A 26,594-nucleotide genomic window follows, 5' to 3' on the forward strand; every position below is an offset into this window, starting at 1 on the left:
AAAGGGTACAGAAATGAAGCAGTGCCAGTAATTTGTCGTCAAGCAAGCATTCTACCCCCAAGTACATATACCTCTGAAGGCAATTATTCATCACAGTTCTTATGGAACCGTGGAAGGCATCTCTGGCGATGCCACCTTGTCTCAGAACCCTGAGTCCCAAGATTCCTTGAGGTGCTCTCCTTATCCCTAGTGCCCTCACCTCTTTTACAGTCCAGCTCCCAGCAGTTTCCCCTCCCAATGAGTCTCCTTTTTTCAGGGTGATGGTGGAGACGATATGCCGGTATTCACTGCTCTTTAGTTTGCATGCGACCATCTTGCTGTTCTGCATGGTGTGAACTGCCTTCTTCTCCCTCCTCCTTCGGAGAGCAGTGGAGAGACTTGCAAGGGGTTCTCTGCTCCTGGTGGTGGTGTGCTGGGACTGGTGGTGGTGGAAGATGTGCATGAAGAAAGGTGGGTCCTAGGGCTGCTTAGAGAAGATAAAGCCCCCTCAGTAGAGTCTGGCCTACTCTACTGCTTCTCTTTTAGGGGCTGAAAAGAGTCTGTTTATTTGGATGAAGACAACTTCATGCCAAAATGTTTCTCCTTCTGGCATCTGTGTGTTGTCTTCTTGGTATTCTTTGTCTGACTAGTCTTCTCTGTCTCTACCCTTTTCTTGTTCTTCAGCCAAGTCAAGGCCAGATGGAAAGTACGGCAGCTGAAGCCCTCACTGACGCCATGCTTCACGTGCTCCCGGAGGACCTCTAAGCTGGGAAAGACCCGGCAGCAGGCCATGCACCTGAAGCCACTATCCAGGGCCACGAGCCATTCAGGTGTCTTGGCTCTGGAACACTCCTCCACAGCTGGAGGCTCTGCGAGACTGTCAGCTTCCTCCTTTAACTCTTGGGCTTCATTATTCCAGCTGGACTCACTGTCAGTTAGGAGTTCCTTCGTACATGCATGAGAGGGGGTGACTTCTGCCTGGACCTTTTCAGGAAAAGTCATTTCTTCTATTTTTGTCTTCTTGGAGGGGGGCTCCAGCCCTTCCTCTGGATCACATAAAACGGCCACCCCCCTTTTCATTTGGACATGCATGTAGTAAACTTTCATGAGCCTTTCCTTTTCTGTGTGTACTGAGGACGTGGAGGGCTCAGGATCATGGACCAAATGGAATGGAAAGGAGACATGTGGAAAGGGGGAGGAAGTCTCACATTCCTGGGAGTGTCCAACATGGGAAACATCTTGGTGTGTTTGAGGGACTCCTAGGAAAGAAAATTTCAAACATAAGACAGAGTAAGTATGTGATGTCTGGAGGAGTCAAGATGGACATGAGAATATTCCTATGAAGACATGTGGCACAGGAGTATATATACATGGGATATTTCAGAATTCTGTGAGTGCTATGTTTTATTTGAGGTGTGCACACGGTGTAACTATGTGGGAATGAGGGTGTGGTATGTCTTGTGAGTTGCATGTGTGTTTTTGGACACATCTGGTGAATGGGTTTTTTTTGTTTTTTGTTCTTTTTTTGAGAGAGAGAGGAAGAGTGGAGGGAAAGGGACAAGCAGACTCTCTGCTGAGTATGGAGCCTGGTGTGGGGGCTCGATCTCATGATCCTGAGATCATGACCGGAGCCGAAACCAAGAGTTGGCCGCTCAAATGACTGAGCCACCCAGGAGCCCCTGGTGAGTGTTTTTGATGTTGGTGCAAGGTGACAGTGAATGAGTGTGTGCATGTGTGTTACACAGTGTGACAGTGCATGTGAACAAGTACAGGAGTGGTGCCATTTCTTGTCATGAGACAGCAGGAGAGTGTTAGCAGAAGTGACCTGAGCCCCCGGAACATGCCGCTCTGTGAAGTGCCGACGTCTTCATGCGTGAAGTGGCACATGGAAGAGAGAGGCTCTATATGAAAGTGCCTCCTCCTCAGGGTCTATCAATTTTCTGCAGTTTGGCCTAGTGTGAGGGAGTTAAAACAGGTGATCTGTGTGAAGGGATGTAAATTCCCTATGGGATTAGCGTGTAAATGGGTGAGTCTGAGTGTGTGAAGGAGCGAGGGTATGAGGGCGTACCTGCATGATGCTACTAGAGAATGGGAAGCTTAATGAGGAATGCAGGCGCGTCTAAAAGTAAAAGGAAGGAGAAATGGGACCATAACTGGTAGGAAGGAAGATGCAGCAGTGTGTGTGAGGATATGAGTTCGTGCTCATCTGAGGGGAAAGAGTGTGATGAAATGCTCACACCAGCGCGGCGCTCTACCAGACCCGCAGCTGTCCCAGCGCTCATGAGTAACTGGGCCTCTCCTTAAAGGCACACTCCCTTTCTTGTCCCTTTGCAGAGGCTTCAGTCCTAGTGCCTCTGCCCTGAAGCCCTTTTCTGCTTTTAAGTGGAGAGTTAAATGGCTTGGGCTGAGCAGCTCAGTTGTACCTCCCATCCATGCTCAGACCTCACCTGTGTATTTCCCTTACCATCCTCATTAGCAGGAACGAGCTTAGATAGAGAGGAGACACAAGAGAAGTATTCTGAGACAGAGGACTTTTCTCCTGCTGTCTCACTGCTAGGAGGGACCGCCACAGATGACTCAGGCTGAGGGGCATCCTCCTGACTCTTCCAGAATTCTGGCGAATGGAATAAAAACAAAACAATACATTGAGATGTGGCAATTTCTGGAGTCTGTGTCCATTCAAAAGAGCCACATCGAGTGGACATTATAAGTTAGACATCATTACCACACACGAGACTTGCTCTCATGGAAATTAAAGGTGATTTCCTCAGTTGAAGCTCTACAATTTTAAGGTGACTTAACCTTTTAAAACTTCACTTACTCCAAAATATAAGTAAATAACAATTATTAAAATTGTGTTTATGGTGGATGCCCATAATACTGAGTATCTTGCATGTGAGATTTCTGGAGATGTGTAGAGAATACTGAACACTTAGAAAGAACCATGCCTGTAAAACAGTGTGCAGTCACTAAAGTTGGATATTCTTAGCTTGATTTTCCTCATGAGAAACTGTGCAATTAGGGGGCATGGGGTGCAAGTTTTACGAAGAATTCTGCATGTGTATCTATCTACTTCTATACTGATATCTATCTATACAATGCACATATATATAATAAAGAGAGAATAGATAGGTAGAAAGGCAGAAAGATAGATATAAAGATATTATAGATAGAGATAAAATAAATTTTCAGGGTTTCTAGGGAACCCTGGTGCTGGAGATGTTCAAATTAAGACTTTACAGACTTGGCCCAAACTCCTTTTCTGGAAATGTATTTCTACATTTCTCTTGTATTTTTAATCTTCCAATTCAGATCCTTTAAGAGCTTCTTCCAAAGAAGTCAGTGATGCTGACAGGGTACATTTCTGCTTATTAATTAGGAAAAGAGACCTTGGGCAGTCCTTGAGCGAAGGGGTCATTTATGGCCATTGCTGAGCACGGGCACTTAATTATAATTTTTGGCTAACATGCTGCCTCACTTCCCTGCCTGATTCCCCCTCAGCGTCCCACCCCCCCACCACATACCACTGTGAATGAGCTTGTTTGCAGAAGAGACACAGGAGAAGTATTCTGAGTCTGAATCCTCTGCCACCTGGCCATGGCCTTGGGCCAACCCAGAGGGTCCAGGAGGTGGAATGTCTTCATCTGTGTTTAAGATTTATGGGAAAGAGAGGGAAAATCAGATCGATATTTTTTGCCTTCATTCAATGTTCAAGAAATACCACATATAATAACACACACGGCACTTGTCCCCATGAAGATTATAGTCTAGTTTGTGTTCTAAGTTCTAAAATCTAGGTATCTAAAAATATTTGCTGGAATGAAATGTGTGGTTACCTATGAGAGCCTAATGTTGCTTTCTGCCATGGATCAGAGGCTCAAATTCTTGCCTGGTACATGGTAAGGTGCCCATATTATTACTACTCTGTTTACCACAAGAATAAATTTGGAGAATGTCAATAAAGATCTTCAGTCTGCCAGCTGTGGTTTATGATATGAAAGTCCTGTTGCTTCCTGGGAGGGTTAGAATTTACAGGAAAGAACTGACCGACTTCCACTCCTGGTCCTTTGGCCTCCTGTTCCAGATATCTGCTCCTGTGGGACCTCACTGAGGGCTCTGCTGCACAGCTCTGCAGGACCAGGCGACTCCAGTAGGATCCCCAAAGCTGACTCCAGACCACACCTCCCAGCACTGGGCACAGCTCCCCTGTCAGAAGCTACTGACTGCCAAACAGCTCAGCTGTCGCTTGGCCCAGTCGGTGGGCCTCACATTCCCTCATCACATTCCCCACACACTGTTCTGATCAATTTTTACATCTATACTTACCATACTCATACGCCTACCTTTAAACCTTCCCAATTAGCAGCTAAATTCTAGGCTGTTGGTTATTTTCCTAGGAAAATATGTGTATTTCTGGGATCATCTTTACCTCTACCATGAATTTAAACATATCACGAAAATTGCCAGTTAGGTTTTCTTCCTCCTAATCTACATTTCCAAACTCCACTTTCAGGAAGTAGGTAAATTTTTGTCCCTGATAAATTACTCAAACATATTAAGTCTCTTCCTAGGTTTAAAAACTTCAGTTAAGCTTATAACCCAATTTTAAATGCATCTACTTTGTCTCTTAGGTCACTGGAGAGTAGGTCCAGTTGGTATAGGGTAGGTCATGTTGATATAGGGATGGGACAAGTCAGTGGGGGTGGTATATTTTCTAGAGACCTAGTATGTGTACCATGTTTGGTGAGTACAGCCTGATGTGTGTATGTGTCTGTCATGTTTCCTCAACAATTCTATGTGGAGTGTGTAGGGGTGACATGGCCATATGTGAAGGTAGTGTGAGTGTCATGTGTTGGGTGACACTGTAGCATCCTTCTCTGGATGTACAGGCAGTACGTCTTCCCTATCGAGTGATCTGTGTGTCATGTACTATTGAAGTTCAAGTGGTTACATAATATCAATTTGCTTTGTGAGAGAGGTATGGACCTGGGTAATTTCGTGATATCTGCTGAGATAGTGAAAGCAGTTCAGACCGACCATGTGAAGGATGGATGCAAGACTTCATGGGAGCTCCCAGATTGTGGAATTATGTGAGGGGCCTAAGCGACTGGAAACGGAGGAGTTTTACAAGATGTTACATGATTGTGTTGGCTTCGTGCATTGTTAATGTGAAATAAGAAATTCTACAAGAGTGAGATTACATGTGTGAGTTCGAGATTAGAGTATCTAAGGAAGGATGTTAGAGAAAGCAAACTTGAGGAATGCATATGCTGCCAAATGAGATGTAAAGGTTCAAGACATGAGGATCTGAGCTTCTGAGTGTGTCTGAGACTGCAAGGACATGGGGGCAGAGAATGGGAAATGCAGGGATGAGTGTTAATAGGGGCAAATGTGAGAGGACATTGTGCCAAGTCCTGTGGTGGGTGTGATGGAATCAAGATTTCTGTGTGTTTATGAGGGAGAAGGTTGTTGGAGGAAGAATCTGAGGACCCCTTTCAAATCTCTGCCCCTTCTTCACCCACGAAAGGACATATGCTAAGGAGCTCGCTCCTCAGAGAAAAAAGTGAAATCTACTGGTTTCTCCTTAGAGGCTCTATCTGGCCCTTGCTGGCCCATTTCACACTGGTTGTCAGAGGGCTGTCCACACTCTTACCAACAGAGTTCACCTTCCCTGGTTCACACTGAGTTTATCTTCCCACCTACAGCCCAGATATCTCTACTCACAGGTACTCTTATTGTCAGACATGCCTTTGGAGACGACATTGTTTTCTTCCTGCAGGGAACAATGACCAGGCTCTGCAGCATCCTTTTTTTCCTTTAAGGTTTCTGTAAATTGAATTGAAGAGATATATCCAATGTTTCATACATTCAATGCATTTGGATGGCTCACTCTTTGTCAGACGCACATGGACACTACAGTCTCTTTTCTGGCCCAAGCTCCAAAATAGAAGTATTGGACAATTTTTCATTTTTCCCAAGTGTTGATGGCTAGTTGGATATAATGTATGTACTTTATCTTTATGGAGAGCCCTGCAGTGTGTCTTGGAACTGTGCTATCACAGAGTACAGTCAATATATTTTAATATTTGTTTACCTGACTACCCATTTGTCATTGTGTGTAATGCATCTCATTTTAGCTGTTATGGGCTGAATGATGCCTGACCCAAAGATGCCCGTATCCCATCCCCAGAATCTGTAATGTTACTTTGTAAGGACCAGGGGACTTTGCAGATACTATTAAATTAAGGACCCTGAGATGGGGAGATTATTTTGGATTAGATGGTGGGGTCCGTATGCCGTATTTTAGACTTCTGACCTCTAGAACTGTAACAGAATACATTTTTGTTGTCTTTAATCCACTAAGTTTGTGGTAATTTGATAAAGCATTTGATAGCTGATAATAAATATATTAACCTTAAAATAAGGATCTCCACATACTCTGGACTGACGGGGGGGCTTTACAAATGGGAAGGCTCTATTTACCCAATTTCTTTTCTGAGTGCAGAGTTGCTCATTTGAGTCAATGGCGCTACCCACTCTTTGTGCGAAATAAAGAGCCTAGAACACGTGAACTCCCAGTCCTGCTACGTGTGACCGTCATCTAGTGCTTCAGTTACACCTGTTTTGTTGCTCATCGCTCAACTGGTGATTACTGGTTTGGGGTGTAAATCATCAAAACCTACCTCCATTCAGTCACAGACTTCTCAGCTCATCTTTTGTTCCTGTGTTCCGTCACATCTTTCTGATAGAGTTGGTGTTTTTAACTTTTTATACTTTATTACTTCTACTTTTTATCTGAAGAACGTCTTTTTTTTCACCCTTATTCTTTATGATGCGACTGTTCTTTTCCTTCAGCGCATTATTTTATACGGTCATTAGGTTTCTACAATCTCTGACAAATCACCATTCTTTTGAAGGACTGTGAGCTTCTGTCCAATTGCTTTAAGGTCTTTTTTATTGAGGTTCTGAATGTTGGTGTTAGTGTACTTAGGTGTGGATTTATGTTTGCCTTTCCTGTAGTGAGCTTCCTAACAATGCTTCCTGATTCTAAGGATTTGTATCTCCAATCATTCTGAAAAAATTGGCAATTATCTCTTTGTCTGACTTTTACTCTTCACAAACCTCAGTTTGATATGACATACTTTCACATTTTATCCTCATTTACCTTAATCCATCTTCCACATTTCCCATTTATTGACCTCTCCGATTTATATCTGTAGGTAATTCCCTAGCTCTATCCTTCTGGTCACAAATTTTCTTTTCATCTGTGTCAAATGTGATATTTAACTCATCCACATTTTTTATAATTTCTAGAACATTATTTTTCATTTTATAAAACTTCAGGTTTTTTAATCTCTTTTCATGGTAGTGTTTTACATTTTTACATCTTTAATAACTGGAAACATTCTTATTTACCATCCCTACAGCACTGTTCAATTAAATGAACTTCTTTGAAGCTAAAACTTAGTGTTCACTGTGTTTGCAGAATCTACCTTAGATTACGTGCTTTGTGGTTTTAGATTGCGAGTTCATGTTCAGTAAGTCATTACCATAGGACCCTTTAACATGGATGACTATCGATTCGGAGCTCTTTTACATTTTCTGTGGCCCGATATTTCTAGAATAGAATACTACAAGCTAGGGTTTAATTCTACATTAATTTTTCACTTGTAGGTTTAACTGACACTACAGCAATTGTGGATACTGTGCCAATGAATTCCACTTCTTCCCTCAATAAATGATATTTTCCACAAAACGTATGCAGAGTTCCTCTCTACCCCCTAAAAGGGAAAAGTGTTTGTAATGGGTTCCTCTTGAGGGTATGGAAACAAGAGACCTGTATTCCCAAATAAGAGAGGAGGCTAAGATTATAACTGGGCCCAATGTGCACCTTTCTCCCACTGGCTGAGGAGAGATACTGAGCTGGATGTTTATAGATCTGTCCAGACTCCCACTTTCTTCACCTGCCTAGACTTTAGAGGTCCTTCCTTTCTCCTTACCAGCAGAAGAGAGATGATACAAGGAGGAGTAACAGGAGAAGTATTCCGATTCAGAGGATCCACTTCTGGCCTCAGAGACCGGACGACTGTCTTCCAAAGAGCGGCCAGGTGGTGAATCATGTGTGTGTAATCTTGAGGTTCCTAAAAAATTGAATTAAAGTCATAAAAACACCTGGTTCCATTGTGCTCCCCTCGTACACTCTTCTCCCTAACGTACTCTTCCCTCCCCACCCCCCACCATGGAAATACTTATTTTGTCCTTAAATAGTTACTTTAGTTTGGGCAGAGAATTGGCATATTTCAGTATCCTGTTCTTCTCTCTGGATCCTGCTACACCATGGCTCCTGATATTCATTCACCTTGGTTAGGATTTTCAGTACCATTAGCCTTCCTTTACAACTGTTACACTTTTACCCTCTGCATTCTACCTCCTAGAGATTTACAACCTCAAATGAGATGAGTGATGAAGTTTTATTTTTGAAGAACATATTCTTTATTATGTCCGTGTCTCTGTTGCCATGTTAACCAAGCTCACTGCTCATTATTAACTGTTTAATATTATCATCATCTCCTATGGGTGGGTCTGATATGTGTATTAGGCACCTATTGCAGCATAATGGTGTGATGGATGTAATGAGCTTTGTCTGTGTAAGTTCCTGACACGTTGGTTAACACAGAGCCAGGGCTTAATGTGTAACTGATTTTGGTGTTTGTGAATTTGAATATGGGGTGTATATTGTGTGAGTGAAAATGGTATGTGTGTTATGTGTGTTTGAGTTTAGCACATATCCATGAGTGTAGATTCCATGTCCTATGACTACGGATTTGGGTATTTAGATGTTGCTATAGGATTTCGATGTATCAGGTAATTATTAGGAATATTCTCTTTGACACTAGAATTGGTGTATTTGTGAAATCTAAGGGAATAATGAAAGAACATTAGAGGACGTAAAAGTCAAAAGTTGTAAGAGAAAGAATACACGAGCTTTGAGACTATGTGAATATCCAAAGTAAATGGGGGTGTAGAGAAGACTGTGTAAGAGTTTACATAAATTAGATAAATTTCACAAATTTAATGGTGAGTGAAAGGAACCAGACACAAACTATACATTGTATGCTTCTATGAAATTTAAAAACAGGGATAACTAGGGTTTTAGAAGTCAGAGAAATTACCACTGTTTTTATGGTAGGGACAAAAACATGGCATAGAGAATTTAGAAGTAGAAGATCATAAGGAATTGAATGATGAGGATAAAGAGTGCAAAGAGTCTGTATAGGGATGAATTTCAGAAAACAGGCCATCAAAATACATGAGAGGGATGGGTCTGGACTGGATGTCTCTATACTCCACCTCAAGTCCAGCTCTTGAGGATCTGACCACTTCTGGCCTATTTCAAACCTTCCTGATAACCTAAATGCTTTTACTGGCTTATATTGACATACCGTTCCATGTTTCTCTGATAAAATTCTCATACCCAGACCCTCTTTCACCATTTCCTCAAAATAACACTGCTCTCTGCTGATCTTTTTGGGATTACTCCAATCCTTTTAAGGATTTTTCCCTGGCAGCTGATGGTTTCTGTGGATCACGGAAGAAGACGGAGACACAGTTTGAGTTTCTTTCCGTATTGGGCAGCCTTGTATCAACTGCTGGGCAGAATCACTGAGTTCATCTCTGGCCTCTGCCTAGATCCCAATTTATTCAATACACTCTCCTTACCAGCACCAGCAAGCTTGTCTTCTGAAGAGATGCAGGAGAAGTACTCTGAGGAAGAAGATGAAGCCTCCTTTGCTATCTGGGCTGAAGTTGAGGCCACTGCCTGGTGTTTATACTGCAGATTGTCTTGTAAATTCAGATTTGCTGAGAAATTACATAAAAATAATAGAGATGTGGTCCACGGTTAGTGTTTGTGCATTTATCCACCCATTAAGCAAACAAGAAGAACCTACTATGTGACATGTTTAGTGAACACACATGGCCTCTTTTTTCATGAAGAGCATAATATGATTCATTGGTTGTGTTTATATTAGGAGTAGTTGGGTTTGTACAAGGTGTGTTCTTTGTAAATGGAGCAGAAAGTGCAAGCTAATTCCTTACTACCTGGACATACTACTAGACTGTATTTATCCACATCTCTTGTGGCAGTTTTGATCATGTGATTAAGTTTTCTAAAATGGAAAATGAGTGGAAATGACATGAGCCACTTGCAGACATAATCATAAACACCTCCTCTGTGTCCCTCCACACTCTTCACTTTTAAGTGGACTGGGGTGTTGATAACCCAGGGTCTATTTGAAAGCTCATGTTAATGATGGCAAAGTTTCCATCAGCCCAGGAGACTTGTCATACTCCTTTCATACACCCTGAATTGTTACATAAGCAAGAAACAAATTTACTTTTGTATTAGTTACAAAGGCCAAATCTACTCTAATGAAGTAGGGATGCAATGTGTTGTTGAGAAGCAAATAATTGGACCTGGTACAGAGTAAAAGGACAATTATATTTTATATTAATTACCTTTTCCTGGTGTATTTACATTCTACACGTGTGTCTATGTGAACGCATGGTTGTGAGTGCATGTTTTACTGGTCTCATACTTTACACTCAAAAAAAAATTCTCAACATGCCCTCATTTTATTGAGGGTGAAATGCAGACAACCTCACTTTCTAGGCCTCTCTGCCCAGAAATCCCAAACACTGTTGGAAATACCAAGTTATCCATCTGTCCCTCCCACCACTGAAAAATGATTCTGACTCACAAAAGTTACTTGTTTACTTCTGGTCTCCATAGTAACCAGAACTTACAGTTTTCCATTTTTTCAGAAAGAAACAAACTATCTCCTCACTTTTATCATTATGGTTACACAGTGGTGTGTGTGGATTCTGCCTCTTCCTTACATTTCACATAGGAGCCCCACACTTATGTTCTCATCGTCTCAGACAAAACTTCTCTTTTTTGCTTCTCTGTAAGTAAATTCTGGCCTATACTCTCATCCCTGTACAAACCAATTTTAAGTGCTTTTAAAAAAATTTTTTTTCTCACCTCTATGAGCCACATTTTCTTCTTCATTAACAGGAGAAAGTACTACCAGAAGAATTTAATAACATCATATACTTAACCAATGCCCTTACGCAGAAATGAAGGAAAAAAAACTTTTCAACAAAAACTGTACTAATCAACCACTATGTCTGTGATCACAGGTCCTCAGCTGCAGAGATAAAGATTGGGTCGTTTGAACGTTCTCTTTACTCTCAGACTACCTGAGTCCTCAGAAAGACCAGTATATACACATCCCTCCCCGTCTTCTCTCCTTCTCTCCCTTACCACAGTTAGGAATCCTCTCTCCCTCTTTCTTTAGAGACAATTCCTTGTTACCTTATGCTCAGAGAAGATGCTTCACACATACCTTTTGACTTTTTGGCAGTTGGGGGGGAGTATGGGCTTTCCAGATGTTTCCTTTTCTGTTTCTGCTTCATGGTTCACCTCTTCACAGAGGGACTCCAATCAGTGCCTTTCTCCCTAAAACTGCTCTCAAAAAGTCAGCTAATGATAACAAAGAATCAAACTAGTATAATCAAGAACAACAAACCACTTGAGAAACTACTTTCTCACTGAACCACTGTCCTGACCAGCACTCAGTATACCATCAAGGGCTATTGTGATGCAAGTAAGCATCAGTATTCTGTGACCTGTGCATTACATCAGTGCACCTCAGTGACCCAGCTGGCACTCAAAGGACTGAAGGACTGCCACAACCAACTGACTAGAGCAACTGCGTTCATCCACTGGAAACTCGCATCAGCTTGAATTTGTGTATCTTGCACTTGATATCAAAACAAGAGAATAGGTGACTTGGATTAAACAAAAAACACTCGTTTATGTGTCTACAGTAACCACATTACTAAATCTCCCCACACAGAAGATAAGGCAATACCTGAGAGAACTAGGCTGAGAACCATGCCTGAATGATAGAAAACAGTTAACGTAAGATCTTATTAGTAATCCTATTTAACTTAGGTGAAACAGTTATAGTTGAAGTATATATTGTTGGACAGGTGTGGATTTGAGGACATTTCATCATTCTATACAACCCTAAATATACTGAATTTCCCCCACTACTGGGAAGAGTCTCATGTAGTTTTACAACAAGCCACTGTCTCTTGTGCTACTCTTTTCCTAATTTCTTCCCCAGACGTTTGGGGAAAGAGAAAGTCCCTGGATTTATACTCCCTAGTCCTCCTCATAATGAGTCCTATTCTTGTCAAGCCTGAAGGTCTCATTCTCCAGGCTTCTGTTTCAGGCCCCAGTCTGTGTCCTCTGGAAACAGCTGGGCTCTGTGTAGGGTTTGAACGCTGTGGTTAGCTCCATCCTACCTCCTGTCCACCACCGCATACACCCCCTTCCTTAGGAGCAATCTGTATTTACTGCCGCCTTATCAGCTGCACTAGAACGAGGCCATGATCTATAGCCTCCTTCAGTCTCCTTTGGCCCTAGTAGGTGCTGTCTCTGTACGTTCCCCTCACTTATTAGGGGCTCAGCCTCTTAGAGCCACTGAATGGCAGGCACATTCATCAAGAAATGTTCAGCCTTGTTAGCTATCAGAAAAAGTGAAAACAAAAATCAGATACTATTTTACATGTATCACATTGGTAAAAAATTGGTCAAACTATACAAATGATTATAAAGATATGGGTAAAAAACAAAAAAGGAATCTTCATGATCTAAAATGTCTTACGTAGCCATGTGGAAGAACAATCACTCAACTTGCTCCAAAATTAAATAAGCATCTAAACCATGACCCTATCATCTCATTCCATAAAGGGATTATTACAAGAGTGATACCCATACCATTACTGATACTAGCACGGAGCTGTAATTTTAGTTTAGTTTCCAACTCAAGAGGAATGGGCAAACAGAGTACGGTAGGTACCTACGACAGAATTCGTTTCTAAGGACAGAAGTTATGCCCCTTAAAACACACGCCTACAGAGCAGAGCATCAGGAAGGAACTGACAATCAGAGATAAAAAGGAAATAAAATCAACGAAGTAATCACAAGGGCTTCCTTGACCAGGCTAGTGACTCAGGAGAATTATGAACTTAATAGTCAATACTCTTCGGAAAAAAAAAAAAAAAGAAGAAGAATTTCACCCATAAGTAAAATGGCTCAGATGATGTCTAGATCTAAGAGAAAGAATTGTCCTCAAGATCCTTGTATTTGTTTCCTATTGCTGCTAGAGTAAAGCAGAACAAATTTAGAGGCTTCAAATATAAATTTATTATCTTACAGTTCTGGAGGTCAGAAGTCCGATATGGGTCTCACAGCCTGAAATCAAGGTGTTAGCAAGATTGGTTCAGTCTAGAGGCTCTGGGGGAGAATCTGTTCTCTGTTCTTTAACCAGCCCTTAGACGCTGCCTGCATTCCTTGGCCTTGGTCCCTCCCTTCATCTTTAAAACACATCACTTCAACACCTGCTCCCATTGCCACATCCCTCGTCTATCACTCTCCTACCCCCCTCTACTAAGGATTCTTTCAATTACATCAGTGCCACATAGGTAATCCAAAATAATCTTCCCCTTTCAAAATCCTTAACTTACTCCCTTCACGAAGGCTCTTTCGACACTTAAGGTAACATATTCAAAGGGAGTGGACATCTTCTTCCAGGGCCAGGGAGAGTATTTCTTGCTACTACAGCAAGACAAAAACCAAGTCTGTCAGAGTAAATTCCCACCTACAGTAAAATATGGTGAGGCAAGAATACAAATCTCAAATTAAACAAGTGTAGGGGCAAAAAAAATGCACAGTCACTGTAGAAACACACTGAGTAAAACAAAGCAGGACAAAATAAAGGAATGATCCCCAGTTTGAAATTAAACACAACCCAAGGAACAGAAGAACAATTACATGAGAATTCTTCATGCTGTAGAATTTAAGCAAACTAGATTCAACAAAACAAGAGCTCTAGGACAAGATGACAAGTCAATGCAAAGATACGAAAATGGGGTACTTAGAGCTGAGGGGAAAAATAAAGACTCTAAATAAGGCCAAAACAGGGTAAGTAAACAAATTAGAACCGGAAAGAAATAAGGTTTTTCAAAATGAAAAACTGGCATATTGATTTGAGATAAGTGTAAAGGGAAGAGATAAATACATAATTAGAAGGCAATGAATAAAAAAAGGAAGGCCAGATGATGATACTTAACAATAAAGAGGCAAACAAATAAACCAATTATTCATTATTTACTGTTAAAAAACAGTAAAATATCCCTAGAGTACAGAAAGAACTGAAACCACAAATGAAAAAGGTACACATTTTTTCCAGAAAAAAAAAAATGAGATGACAACTTATAGAAATTTATAACCCCAGACATATATACATATACATATATATACACATATATATACATATATATATATGTATATATATATATATAAAATCTTAAAGGATAAAAACCAAAATGCTTCAGGTATCCTAAGAGAAGAAGCAAGTCACTATTAAGGGCTTAACATTAAGCTGGCTTCACCATTCCATAAGGCAAAATCTATTGCTTGAAAATAGCAAAGTAGTATCCTGCAGATTTTGAAAGAAAGAAGGTGTGAAACTGCGATATTATTCATAGCCAAGTTGTTCTCAAGTGCAAAAGCAACTGGCAGACATTGTCAAATGTGTGTCAAACTTTTTTTCAGGGAATATGTGTGTTACCAGAGCCATTCCTGAAAAAGTCAACTCTGTGATAGAGCCAACTCAAAAATGCCATGAAAAAAGGACAAATGTAATACTCCGTGCCAAAAGACAGTCGAATTTCGCCAGCATACAACTGAGGGCAGAGGAAGGAGCGGGGCAGGAACTGACTGACACAGTTTTATCATACGGTTACCTACGAAGAAAGTTTGGGTTTCAGGGTCTTTAAGGGCCGGTCTACGCCTCCTGCCCCTGACTTTCTGCCGTCCTGTTGGGTCTTACCACGTACTCCCACACTACTGAAATTCCAGTGGTACTTCTGTATGACTGTTCCTCATCTCTTTGCTTTTGCCCAAACTCTCCTTCCTCTTTTGAAAACTCATCTGGGGCATAACTGTCATTGTATTTAGTACAGTATATGGTTGACTGTTCAACTTTTAAGTTTCCCAGGTCAGGAATTTCAATGTGTACATCTCGTACACTCAGTCTAACATGGTAATAAGTGCTCAGTGTCCTCCTGCAAGTAAAAAAAAAAAAAAAAAAAGAAAAAAGGCCATACATAGATAATTATAAAATTTAAAGAGCAAGCAGAATTTTCAGCATTATATCAACCATGAGCCTTAACTGAAAAGGCATACAAAAAAAATTAATACGACAACGAAATCCAGCCAACCTGGAGATGACTTTTTAAAAATCCCTCAAGTACTATGAATGTGACTGGGGAAGATCAGTGAATCCATTTAATTACAAAATACAAAACAAAACAAAATAAAACAAAAAAAAAAAAAAACAAAACGAGTACAGAGATTATGGTTACAAAGGGAATGCAGATTTTAAATAAGTTTACAAAACAGAAATAGCTATAAAATCTAAAAGAGAGAGAAGAGGTGAGTACAGATGTGTTATTTTCATCTTGGATTAAATTGATACTATCTGAGAATGAAACTTAAAATTACACCTATCTCAATATTTTTTAAACCTTAATTCTTAATAAGGAGTATTTTAAGAATGAAAAAATTTGTGTTTATGAAACATTTAAAGTTCAACACTGTTAGCGTCATTCCTATTTCATTTTTTGATAGTTCAAGTATAGTTCAATTTAGTATTTTAATTAATTGTAGCATAATTCAATTTCTGCACGATAACTTCTGTTCCTCTTTCCATCCATCCGTTTGTTTATGTATCTATCCACCCTTTTAACCGTCCAGTTGTATTCAGGCATAAGTGAGGGTGTTCAACTAGCTGGATATTCAATAGATGTTGAAAATCGTTACATTTTAGCAATTTGGAGTAATTTTTCAACTTGTAATTTTTAAGAACTTTTGAATTCCCATTTTAATATGCAGTACTTACGCAAAAACACTAAATTCATCCTAAAGTTAAAAAAAAAAGTAAATCTAGGGAAAATAGTTTGCAAACTTTGGATAAGTAGTTTATGATTCCTTTCTCTGAGTATTTCCTCTTTTTAGAGTACTTTTGCTTAATAAGAAATAATCACATCCTTCAAAGTTTCCAAGTTTTAAAGGAATATAATACCCTTGATAAACCGTTTTATGTGACTGTCCTCTTATAAATACAGTATGGAATTTACATGATAACGGATTAGGCAGTAATTATGTCAGATTAATCAATGAAAGCACAGCGACACATTCGACACATTTGATAACATTACTTACGTACCTAATCTGGTACAGGATCCAATGATCATTAAATGCATATGATATAATTATGTAACTGACTGCCCCATGAGGTTCCCTGTCCTGAAGACATTCTCATAGGTCAACACAGTTTATTTATTTATTTTTATGTAGGCCCTCTAACCTTTAACAGTAATTCAGAAATTCTTCTAAATGGACAGCTACAATTATACATAGGATTGGGTGAATCAATGATAAATTGCCTCCTATTGAATTTTTAATAGGAAAAAAAATCCTCAAGAAATAAGATGTCCATCAAAATGTAAACCCTATAAGGGCTGGATCGATGATCTACCTTGTTGACAGCCATAACTCTAGTATCAACAACAGTGGTAGACATTTGAGATTTATTGAACAAAAATATATGTAAATCTACAAATGAACAAAGATGAATGAATTCAGGTAATCAGAAGTGTGTTGAGCTTTCCTCTGGCTTTAATTAACTAAGATATTAGCTGAGGAAACAATATTTCTCATAATAAAGCATATCTCTTCTGACAGAATATTTTAACTTTAAAACTCATTTACATACATAATTTCTTCTCACAAAAGAATGGATCTCAGTCATAATTTATAAAGAGGAAAGGTTAAGAAAGCCTCAGACAGTTAAGCAACCTGCTTGGTCCTATGACTAGTGAGCGTGGAAAGTCTTTCTGCTAAATTAACATGAAATAAAATCGGTCTCTCCTCGAACCAGGAGCAGCTGTGTTTTGCTTTGAATGCTGCTCTTAATACAGTATAAGCTTACTAGAGCCATTACTTAGCAGGTTAATTTATCAGTGGAAATTTTGACTTAATGAACCAGCTATGGGACTTTTAACAGTGCTTATCTTTCTAACACTCAAAAGAAGCAGATTTTACGGAGGTCAAAGACACTGACTAGAATGGCATTTGCTTGACGCCAGCTCTCAAGAGGAAACTGAAATAATAAATGTCACACCCTCTTGTTAACAAGTCTCCCTATTGATGCAAAGCTATCCAAAGAGAAGTGTGAGGGTAAGTACAAGGAAGAAAAAAAGAAAGCAAAAACAAGGCTGAAAGTCAGCCTTCTCAATCTTTGCCTGCTTGGCTTTTGCCTCTGACAATCGGTGGACGCCAGAATGAAGGTGAGAGGATTGAGTAAGCAAGGAAAATGTGAGAGAGGGCTGATATCCCTAACCTTCCTCCAATGTTCTCTTTGACTTCTGCTGCAACTCCATATTGAACGTGTCACTGGAAGGAAAAGGGACAAGTGAGGTTAATTTCTGTAATGATCTCGCTTGAGTCCGATTTATGACTGTAAGGCAGGGCAGTTTAAGAGCATAGGCTTGGGGCGGGGGGGGAGCTCTGAGGGCAAATCCCAAATCTGTCACTTATGTACTCATTGGAGGTTGGGTAAGCAAGTTGAACTTCTGATGCCCCAATTTCTTCCTCTTAATATGGTGGCAATCTTATGGAGTTGAAGATTAAGTAATAGTCTTAATATACTTCCTGGATGATTGCTAACACTTGATAACTCTGCATCAAGAGTTGACTGTATGCTGAGTGTTTCTGCGCAAGATGGGTATAAAAAATTACAAATCTAAGTCAAAATGTCAGGATTTAACACTGAAAATGGGGCAAATGCAAACTGAAGACATTTGAAATAGCTAATTTACTTTCAGCACTTATTCTGTTTAAATATTTTCACATCCTACTTAATTTTAATGATGCTAGTCATTTAAGTCAATTTCCCTTCTCTGTTCTCCTTTATTAATCCAAAATGGCAATTCTCATTTGCCTTTGACAATCTGATGAAAGCACTGCTTTTGTAAAATTCCCTTGAAAATTGGCATTGTGCTGCTTTGATGAATATGTTTCCATTTTCATTTAAATGCACTTTAAAATGGGTGCTCTGACAGATTAGATGCAAAAAGTTATACGTTTTCTGGCAATGGCTGTCTTTTACTACCTGTGGTGATAAAAACATTTCTTCCTATGGTGATAAAAGGATATTTAACATTTCATTTTGTCAAATTACCTGTAGTTAAGTTTCTTTATGAGAGTTTGCATAAAAGGAAAAAGTAATGTTCTACAAGTTTTTAATAAACTAACCCAATCACCCCAGGAGAAAGTATACTTACCAACAGATGGTTTGCAAACATAAATCTTTTCACAGAGGCATCAGTGCTAAATGCCTGGTGCCAATATTTGAGATTTCTTGAGAGATTTATTTTATTTTATTTTATTTTATTTTATTTTATTTTATTATTTTATATTTTACACTACAATTGAAAAGTAATTTTTATTTGTATAATTTGTCTGAAATACCCATAATAAAAGTTTATCTTAGTTTGGCTAACAGGAATAACTTAACAAAGGTGATCTATTTTCTCTTTTATTTTAGAGAGAGAGAGAGAAAGAGAGAGAGAGAGAACAAGCAGTGGGGAGGGGCAGAGGGAAAGAGAGAGGGAGAGACAAACAGACCCCCCCACTGAGCAGGAAGCCTGATGTGGGGCTCAATTCCAGGACGCTGGGATCATGACCTGAGTTGAAGGCAGACACTTAACCGACTGAGCCACTCAGGAGCCGCAAAGGTGATCTATTTTCAATTGCTATAATTTCTTCCTGATTTTCTATTATTATTTTAAATTTATCTTGACGTTTCTTTTCAAGGCAAAAAACATTACAGCTGAACCAGTGAAATGCATTTCATGTTAAGCACAAATGAGAAATATGAGATAATTATAAACCCAAAATCATTTCATAGAGGAAACATTCTGGAGCATATTATTAAAAATGAATATAAATATATACTTGGTTTGTGAAGGGCTTATGTATAAATGACTTGAATACACTTAAAAAAGAAAAACAGAGACAAAAACAAGCTTATTTCTATGGCCTTTCCAAAGAGGCTGAGTCAAATACATCTTTAAATAATAGGCTGGTAAAAAAAAAAAGAAAGAAAAGAATTTCAGATGGAGATGTTCACCAAGACTTCACTAATCACTCATCAAATGTAATTCTTCCCTTAGAACAACAATTTTAAGTTGCTATTCAAAAGAAGAGCACCTCTTGGGGCGCCTGGGTAGCGCAGTCGTTGAGCGTCTGCCTTCGGCTCAGGGCGTGATCCCGGCGTTCGGGATCGAGTCCCACATCGGGCTCCTCCGCTGGGAGCCTGCTTCTTCCTCTCCCACTCCCCCTGCTTGTGTTCCCTCTCTCACTGGCTGTCTCTCTGTCACATAAATGGATAAAATCTTAAAAAAAAAAAAAAAATTAAAAAAAAAATAGCACCTCTTGCTTGCTTCCCATAAACAATGAAGAGGCAGCTGGAATTGTTTTATATTTATATTTTTAAAGAAACAGATTCTTGACCTTAGGTTTATTTTGAGGAAAAACTGCAGTTTTGCTCTTCAGAGCCAGTTGCTCCCCATAATTTTTCCTAGAGCCCTTGGATCCGAGAAAGAACAGGAAAGCATGGATTCAAACTTCATGTCTTCATTCCTTGAATAGCTTTTGCCATCTCCTCTAACCCCATAGCCTTCAAGGATGTCTTTTTCGGGTAACACTCTTTGGGGCTTTTCTGTTCCTTAACTGAAGAATGCCAACCACTTTCCCTTTTTTGATATGAACAATGATTTTCCCAATGACGAAGCCACCACCACTGTCAAATCACTATCCTCAGACATGAAAGATGGCAGAACTTTTCTTCTTCATATCATTCCACCCCATCACTCCTACTACCAAGAGGACTCGCACACCTTTTTCTTTTTTTGGTTCACTTAATGTTTTGATGTTGGGGTCAGAGACTGTCTTCTGGAGTTCAGAGGGAACTACAGAGTCTTTTTCAGAAGGCTTTGATGGAAAATTTGGAATGGGCACTCATTTGGGCCCAAATTCCATCTTGGCTATTTTTTTCTTTTAAACGATTCACTGGTTTGTCAATATTTTGGCTTCTTTTCATGTTTGCTCACTGATAATAATTGCTTCACACCATAATTTACTTGCATCATAATCATAATCATTAATTTACTTGTCCTTAGAGTAATTTTCTTCCAAAGCATTCTTTAAGGACGTGGCTTCAACAACATTCTGTATTGCATCTTCAAAAGCTTTGACAGCAGCTTTTAGCATCCTTTTCATTTTTTTACGAAAGCCAGTGAATCCTGTTGAAGACAAAGCAGAACTCGGATTTTTAGATTTTTAGACAGATAATACCTTGAAAAAGAAAGAACTCAGGGGACAAAGCAAACCAAAAGTTTATTTCGGGTCTCTAGGAATTTGAACTGGGGAGACAGAGACTCAGGAGGAAAATGAAATGTGCTCCACGTGGGAGGGAGAAAGAGACATTTATAAAGGCAAAACCACATGCTTGTATAAGTTGTTTTGAAAAAATTATGATTGACATAGGTAAAAATAATTAACACTGACCTAGAGAGGCCAGGTTACTATGCTAATTGCTAGGCTGGAGAGTACGGCAAAATAAGCCTCATTCTGAGAATTCCAACAGGATGTGCTGCTTGTGGTTGGCAGTCCAAAAACTTCATGTTCCATCCAAGTATGAATGAGCATAAGACTAACCTGCCCAGGGGCCTCCCAGCTCCAATTTATGGCCCCTTGACATTCTTGACTTCATTTCAGATGCTTCTGTTCACAATATCAATTTCACTCCCTTTATTTAACAGGTGAATAAATAAAATTACTTTTAGTGTCAAAGTGGTAATTATTGTTAAAGGAGGAGAAGATTCCAAATATCTTCATTTCCAATGCTCCTTCCACTGTATTATAACTGCTGCTTAAGGATTTCTTCATATTAATTCTAATTATTAATGGAGTTAATCATTTAAAGAGGAATCAAGAGAAGGAAGGGGGAGGTAGGGGAGGAGGAGGAAGAAAAAAGGAAAGATTTCTTACTTTATTGCTTTCCCTCTATAGTTGACCCTTGAAAAACATGAGTTTGAACTGTAAAGATTCACTTATACATGGATTTTTTATTAAAAACAGTGCAGTATGTAAATATATTTTCTCTTCCTTATGATTTTCTTAATGACATTTACTTTTTTCTACCTCACTGTATTTTAAGAATACAGTATAGAGGGGCGCCTGGGTGGCTCAATCGTTAAGTGTCTGTCTTCAGCTTAGGGTGTGATCCCGGCGTTATGGGATCGAGCCCCACATCAGGCTCCTCTGCTATGAGCCTGCTTCTTCCTCTCCCACTCCCCCTGCTTGTGTTCCCTCTCTCGCTGGCTGTCTCTATCTCTGTCAAATAAATAAATAATAAATCTTAAAAAAAATACAGTATAGAATACATATAACATATAAAATCTGTGTTAACCAACTGTTCATGTTATTGGTAGGGCTTCTAGTCAACAGTGGGCAACTAGTAGGTGAGTTTTGGGAGAGTCAAGTTATATATGGATTTTCCACTATGAGGGGGTTGGTGTCCCAACCCCTGTGTTGTTTGAACATCACTGGTACTAGGATTTCTTAATTCTCCTCAAATATCTAATACGCCTGAAGGTTCTAGCCCAAAGTCTATTCTCTCTTTGCAAACTCTTCTAAACATTCTCACTTACTTCATTACTTCAAGCTGTCAGTTGTCACCTCCCACCTCCATGAAGAGAAGTCTCAGTGTGTATCTACAGCCCTCTGATGGCTTTAGCCACTCTTCAAATTCCACCTTCGGTGAACAAGCACCACAGCAGATGTCAGCGAGCAAAAGAAAACAAGATTTATAAAGTGTCAAAGAAAAAATCCAAGTCCAGACATTAGTAAGGAAAACGTTATTGGGGGAAACTATCGCAATTAGAGAATGTACTGACCATCTGATCCCCGAGTGTCTTAAAGGTCAGACAGAAAGGACATTTTTAGGGAGGAGCAAACAAGACCACAAGGAAACAGGTGAGGGGGAGTGGGATGAACAGGTGGCATGACCAGACAGTTGAGTAAGAAATATTTTTAGGTGTGCGTGTATGTTTTCTTTTTGGTCTTCATTCCTGGGAGGGGCCATAGAGGAAGAGCTGTTTTATGTTCCTGTGTCTTACAGAACCTCAGGAGCAAGTCAGAGTTCAGAGAGGAGGAGAAAAGTCCAAGTAAATTTCCGTGAGGTCACATGACTGGCCATTTTGTTCAGATTGGTCCATGGGAACAAGCAGGGCAGGTCATCATTCATTAAACAAAGAATGGGGATGTAGAATCTCTGTGTCTAGACTTGTCAAGGGTAATCGAGGGGAACATTGAAAAACTTATCGACGTCATACAAGAAGGGTGGTTCTTGGCATCAAGCTGTTTCCCGGATTGCAAACAGATAGGGGGATTTCTTAATCATTGCTGTTTTCCAGGAGTAAAGTTGAACACTGCTAAAACAAAAACCAGACTTTTCTTTTACCTCATGAGGTATTATTTTACCTCACAACAATGTTTCCCCTTTGTACCTTCCCTGTTCTCATCAGTACTATTACTAAGAGCTCAGTGGCCCTGTGACCAGTGCCCACTCAGAGCATTTTTAAAGTGACTGCCCTAGATCACATAGCATTCCACACTGATGCAGGTAAGCTACCATACATGCTTAGGATAAGTGATGGGCATTTCCTTCTTCTCCACCTCCTTCTTGACTATCATATTGAACCTAGAATAACCCTTAACTTTGGAAGGCTATTATCACATCTCCAGGAGAAGATTAAATCCAAAATAGTTTTCTATCATCAGAAATCTCTCTCTACCATGTACCAGTCAGCATCCTCATACAGCTCCCTATTTGCTCTTTTTTCTGGTCCAACTTCCTTAATTCCTAAAATCCCTTTCACTGTGCCTTCAGGAATGCCCCACTGACACCAACTCACTACGTGTCCCCAACTTCCTTCCAGCATGTTCCCTGTCCATCATCTTGATGACATCGCTTTCCCATGGCCTTTCAAGGGGCTGCTGTTTTCTCCTCTACCCAGTGTCCCTTCAGCTTCAATTGTGCTGGGGTTGGAGGGGGGTTGAGAGAATTCTGTTGGTATATTCATCAGGTTGATATTACATTTATAAATAAATTTACAGATAACTAATGTGTTTTTGGTATTAAATCTACATATCCCAAAATATTGAAAGCATTTTCAATTTTTCAAGTCTCCTTTAGGTTTTTGGTTTCTTCAGAATCACTTGAATTTTTCACATCTAACTTACTGCTACTTAGGATGTATTTAAAGTTATTTTATGGGGTGCCTGGGTGGCACAGTTGGTTAAGTATCTGACTCTTGGTTTCAGTTCAGATCTGATTTCAGGATCATGAGAACGAGCCCCAAGTCAGGCTCCACGCTCACCATGGAGTCTGTTTGAGATTCTCTCTCCCTCTCTCTGCCCCTCCCCACCACATGCACGCTTTCTCTCTAAAATAAATAAACCTTAAAAAATAAAAAAGTTATTTTACTTTACTTTGCTGTTTTAAATGGGATATACTCTTCAATATGTTGTCTAGCAAAATGCTTTTACATGTGAAGATTATTGATTTATATGTTAATTTTATGTTTAGCTTAACCCGCAATTCTTGTTCTCCAATATATTTAACTTGGATAGCTGTGTTCGCTAATACTTCAAATAAAATGTAAGCAGTAATGGTAATAGTGACCATTTTTGTAAGTTTTTTATTATAGAAGGAATATCCCATTTCTCTCTTAAGTTGCTGGATTTTAAGTCAAAATAAACATTTTTGTCATGTTAAGTAAACCGTAACCACTAATCATTTGAAAATCAAGAATAGATGTTAAATACTGAGATGCTTTTTCCTCATCTATGCAGATTTATCATATGGGGTTTATCTTTAGGTATAATATGATGAATATTACTACTATACTTCTTAATATCAAATAATACTCATGTTCTTGGAATAAATTCCACCCTGGTTATGATGTACTGTCTTTGTTATGGGAGAGTTACTTTGCCTTTTCTCTTAGTTGACATATTTCTTCCTGGGTTGTATCCATTCTGCAACTCAGCTTACTTGTTGAGCTCTTTGGTGTTTTTGTTTTTTTTTTTTAATCAACTATATTATCTTTCAGACTCAGTATTTCCAGTTAAGACTTTTACTGTCTTATTTTTCTTGATTCACGTTTCTATTATCATCCCCTGTATTTATTCTGCCTCTTCCTATAAATCTTCTTTAACTGGTTAAAATGGTCTATTTTGTCTTTTTTCACTAATTGTTGCTCTGCAAAAACAGCTTTTAATGTTTTCTCTCTGATTTCATATTTTCCTGGGGAAACTGGCTCATTAGCCTAGTAATTTGAATCCATGTTGAGAGATCAAGATCCAAGTTCCAGCCTCCCGGTTTGGAGGACAGAAATGGCATCACTTCTCAGGGCAAAGGGCACTGACACTTCTTTCTCCATGGGGTAAATCACTATCCCTTGTATTGTGCTGTTATTTACTCCCATCTTCAACTGGGACATCTGAGCATAATTCTGATGCTACCTCACTAGTCCTGGTTAGTCCACTGCTAGATGTTTTTCTGTCTTCTGCTTTAGGAAACAAGTATCGTGGCACTGATCCACAAAAGGCAATGACAGGAAGACCAGCTCATACTTAAAAACCTCTTCCCCATCAATACTCACATAAGCAATATTTATCCCTATCCCACTCTTGGATATTATTTTAATAGACACCTGTTACCCAACCACTTGTATTTCTCACCCTTGGTGTTTCTTATTTTTTATAATAGTTAAACAAACCCATCAGCCTCTGTTAAGGCTTTGTTATCAAGTCCACAATAGGGATTGTGCAAGGAAAAATGTAGGTCCATGCTAGTTCACCATATTTGGAGAAAATAGAAGTCTCAATGCATTTCTACTATTTAGTCATTAGACTGATTCAAAGCAGTTGAGGGTGGAAAAGTGATTGAGGCAATTTGATAATACTCCTAGCAATTGAGTTTAAGTACCAATAGTATATGTGAAGTAAAAGACTGAGTTATTTTAGTTTAATATTTCACCAGGTTCGATAAGATACCAACGCCAAGACTGCCCAATCCCAGAATGCCTAGCCATACTCAGTTAAGAGCTATAATTGAACTCAGTTGGTCCCCAAAGATGTATCCCATTCCCAATGACTATCTTTCCCAAGAAACTAAGTAAACTGTATATGAGATTAGTTCATATTGCTACTGGTACAGTTGCTGAAATTCTCTGATGAAAGTACTTTTCCTCTTCAAACAGAAGCATCCATTTCCTTGGTGACTTAGAAGTTTTTAGAACACCATCTCCCACTTTCTGTTTTGTAGTTGTTCTGCCTTCCCTGGAATGTTGAAAATCTATAACCCTACAGACTCTTAATTTAACTTGAAACTGACTGCTTCCTTCCGCACCCTATCAATGACAGAACATTAAAACTTATTTCATTCATAATTTAGAAATCTATATATCAGTATACAGGTCCATTCATTTAAAGGGAGAAATACCCATGTCTAGTTTCATCACTACCATCAGCTAATTTGTAGTCAGACTAGTGGAAACTCACTGGGAATCTCTATTTCCCCATGAGCTGGAGTTTCATAGCTGGGTATTACCAACAAATCTCAGTGATAGCCAAATGCTGGAAAAACTTGGGTTCTGCTCTCTCCACTGAAATTTAAATGTCTTGTACTGTGTTCTTCCTACAACACTGGTGGTGGGATATATATGCCTCGTGCTTCTACTAAGCCAGACTAGACTCTTATGATAAAGCTCCTGTCAAAGAAAATCATCTAATCATTCATGTCCCTCTCTCACCCTCTTCCAGCAGCAACAATTTCTAGGTCAAATAGAAACCCAAAGAATGATAACTCAACAATAGCAATTCACAGGTGACCTTTCATACTTCACTTGGACTTTAACGTGCCTGTCTGTTCTGGCTACATGTTTGGGTACTCTCATGCCTCTTCCCTTTAGTGGTTGTTATTCTTCGTTACTCACTGTAATCCCTGGGGAGCTTTCAAAAATACTGCAGCCTTGTCCCAACCCAGCCCACTATCTCTGCCCTCAACTCTATTTAATCAATGTGGAACATGACATGGGCACCGGGATTTTAAAAAGCCCCGCAGGTGATTCTAATATGTAGTCAGAGTGGCTAGTGCCTCATTTGGAGGCATCCCTTCCATCCTCTGCATCCTCACCAACATCTGTCATTTCCTGACTTGTTAATGTTAGCCATTCTGACTGGTGTGAGGTGGTATCGCATTGTAGTTTTGATTTGTATTTCCCTGATGCCAAGTGATGTGAAACATTTTTCATGTGTCTTTTGGCCATCTGGATGTCTTCTT

The 26,594-nt window shown here is 39.4% G+C and overlaps 1 protein-coding gene across 1 annotated transcript; it reads right to left on the bottom strand.

Moving 5' to 3' along the window:
* Positions 1 to 442: 442 nt before the first annotated feature.
* On the bottom strand, positions 443 to 11,457 carry LOC148110143 (uncharacterized). Its single transcript, XM_087861903.1, has 5 exons — positions 11,388 to 11,457; positions 9,700 to 9,840; positions 7,980 to 8,120; positions 2,444 to 2,593; positions 443 to 1,238 (listed from the first exon to the last, which is right to left on the bottom strand). The coding sequence occupies exons 1-5, from the start codon at positions 11,455 to 11,457 to the stop codon at positions 544 to 546; spliced, it is 1,197 nt and encodes a 398-aa protein (XP_087718029.1). The 3' UTR covers positions 443 to 543.
* Between the last annotated feature and the right edge of the window lie 15,137 nt (positions 11,458 to 26,594).

The sequence above is a fragment of the Ursus americanus genome, chromosome 5 (genome assembly GCF_024610735.1).
Source record: "Ursus americanus isolate L20-20 chromosome 5, mUrsAme1.1.p, whole genome shotgun sequence".
In the NCBI taxonomy this organism is placed as follows: Eukaryota; Metazoa; Chordata; class Mammalia; order Carnivora; family Ursidae; genus Ursus; species Ursus americanus.

What these genes read in the sequence shown, in the direction of transcription:
- LOC148110143 (XM_087861903.1), bottom strand. Translation starts at nt 11,457, where the DNA reads ATGAAGCAGAAACAGAAAAGGAAACATCTGGAAAGCCCATACTCCCCC. An exon ending in AACTGCCAAAAAGTCAAAAG is followed by an intron (nt 9,841 to 11,387) that starts GTATGTGTGAAG and finishes GTAATTTCTCAG; the next exon opens with CAAATCTGAATTTACAAGAC. An exon ending in AGACAAGCTTGCTGGTGCTG is followed by an intron (nt 8,121 to 9,699) that starts GTAAGGAGAGTG and finishes TCAATTTTTTAG; the next exon opens with GAACCTCAAGATTACACACA.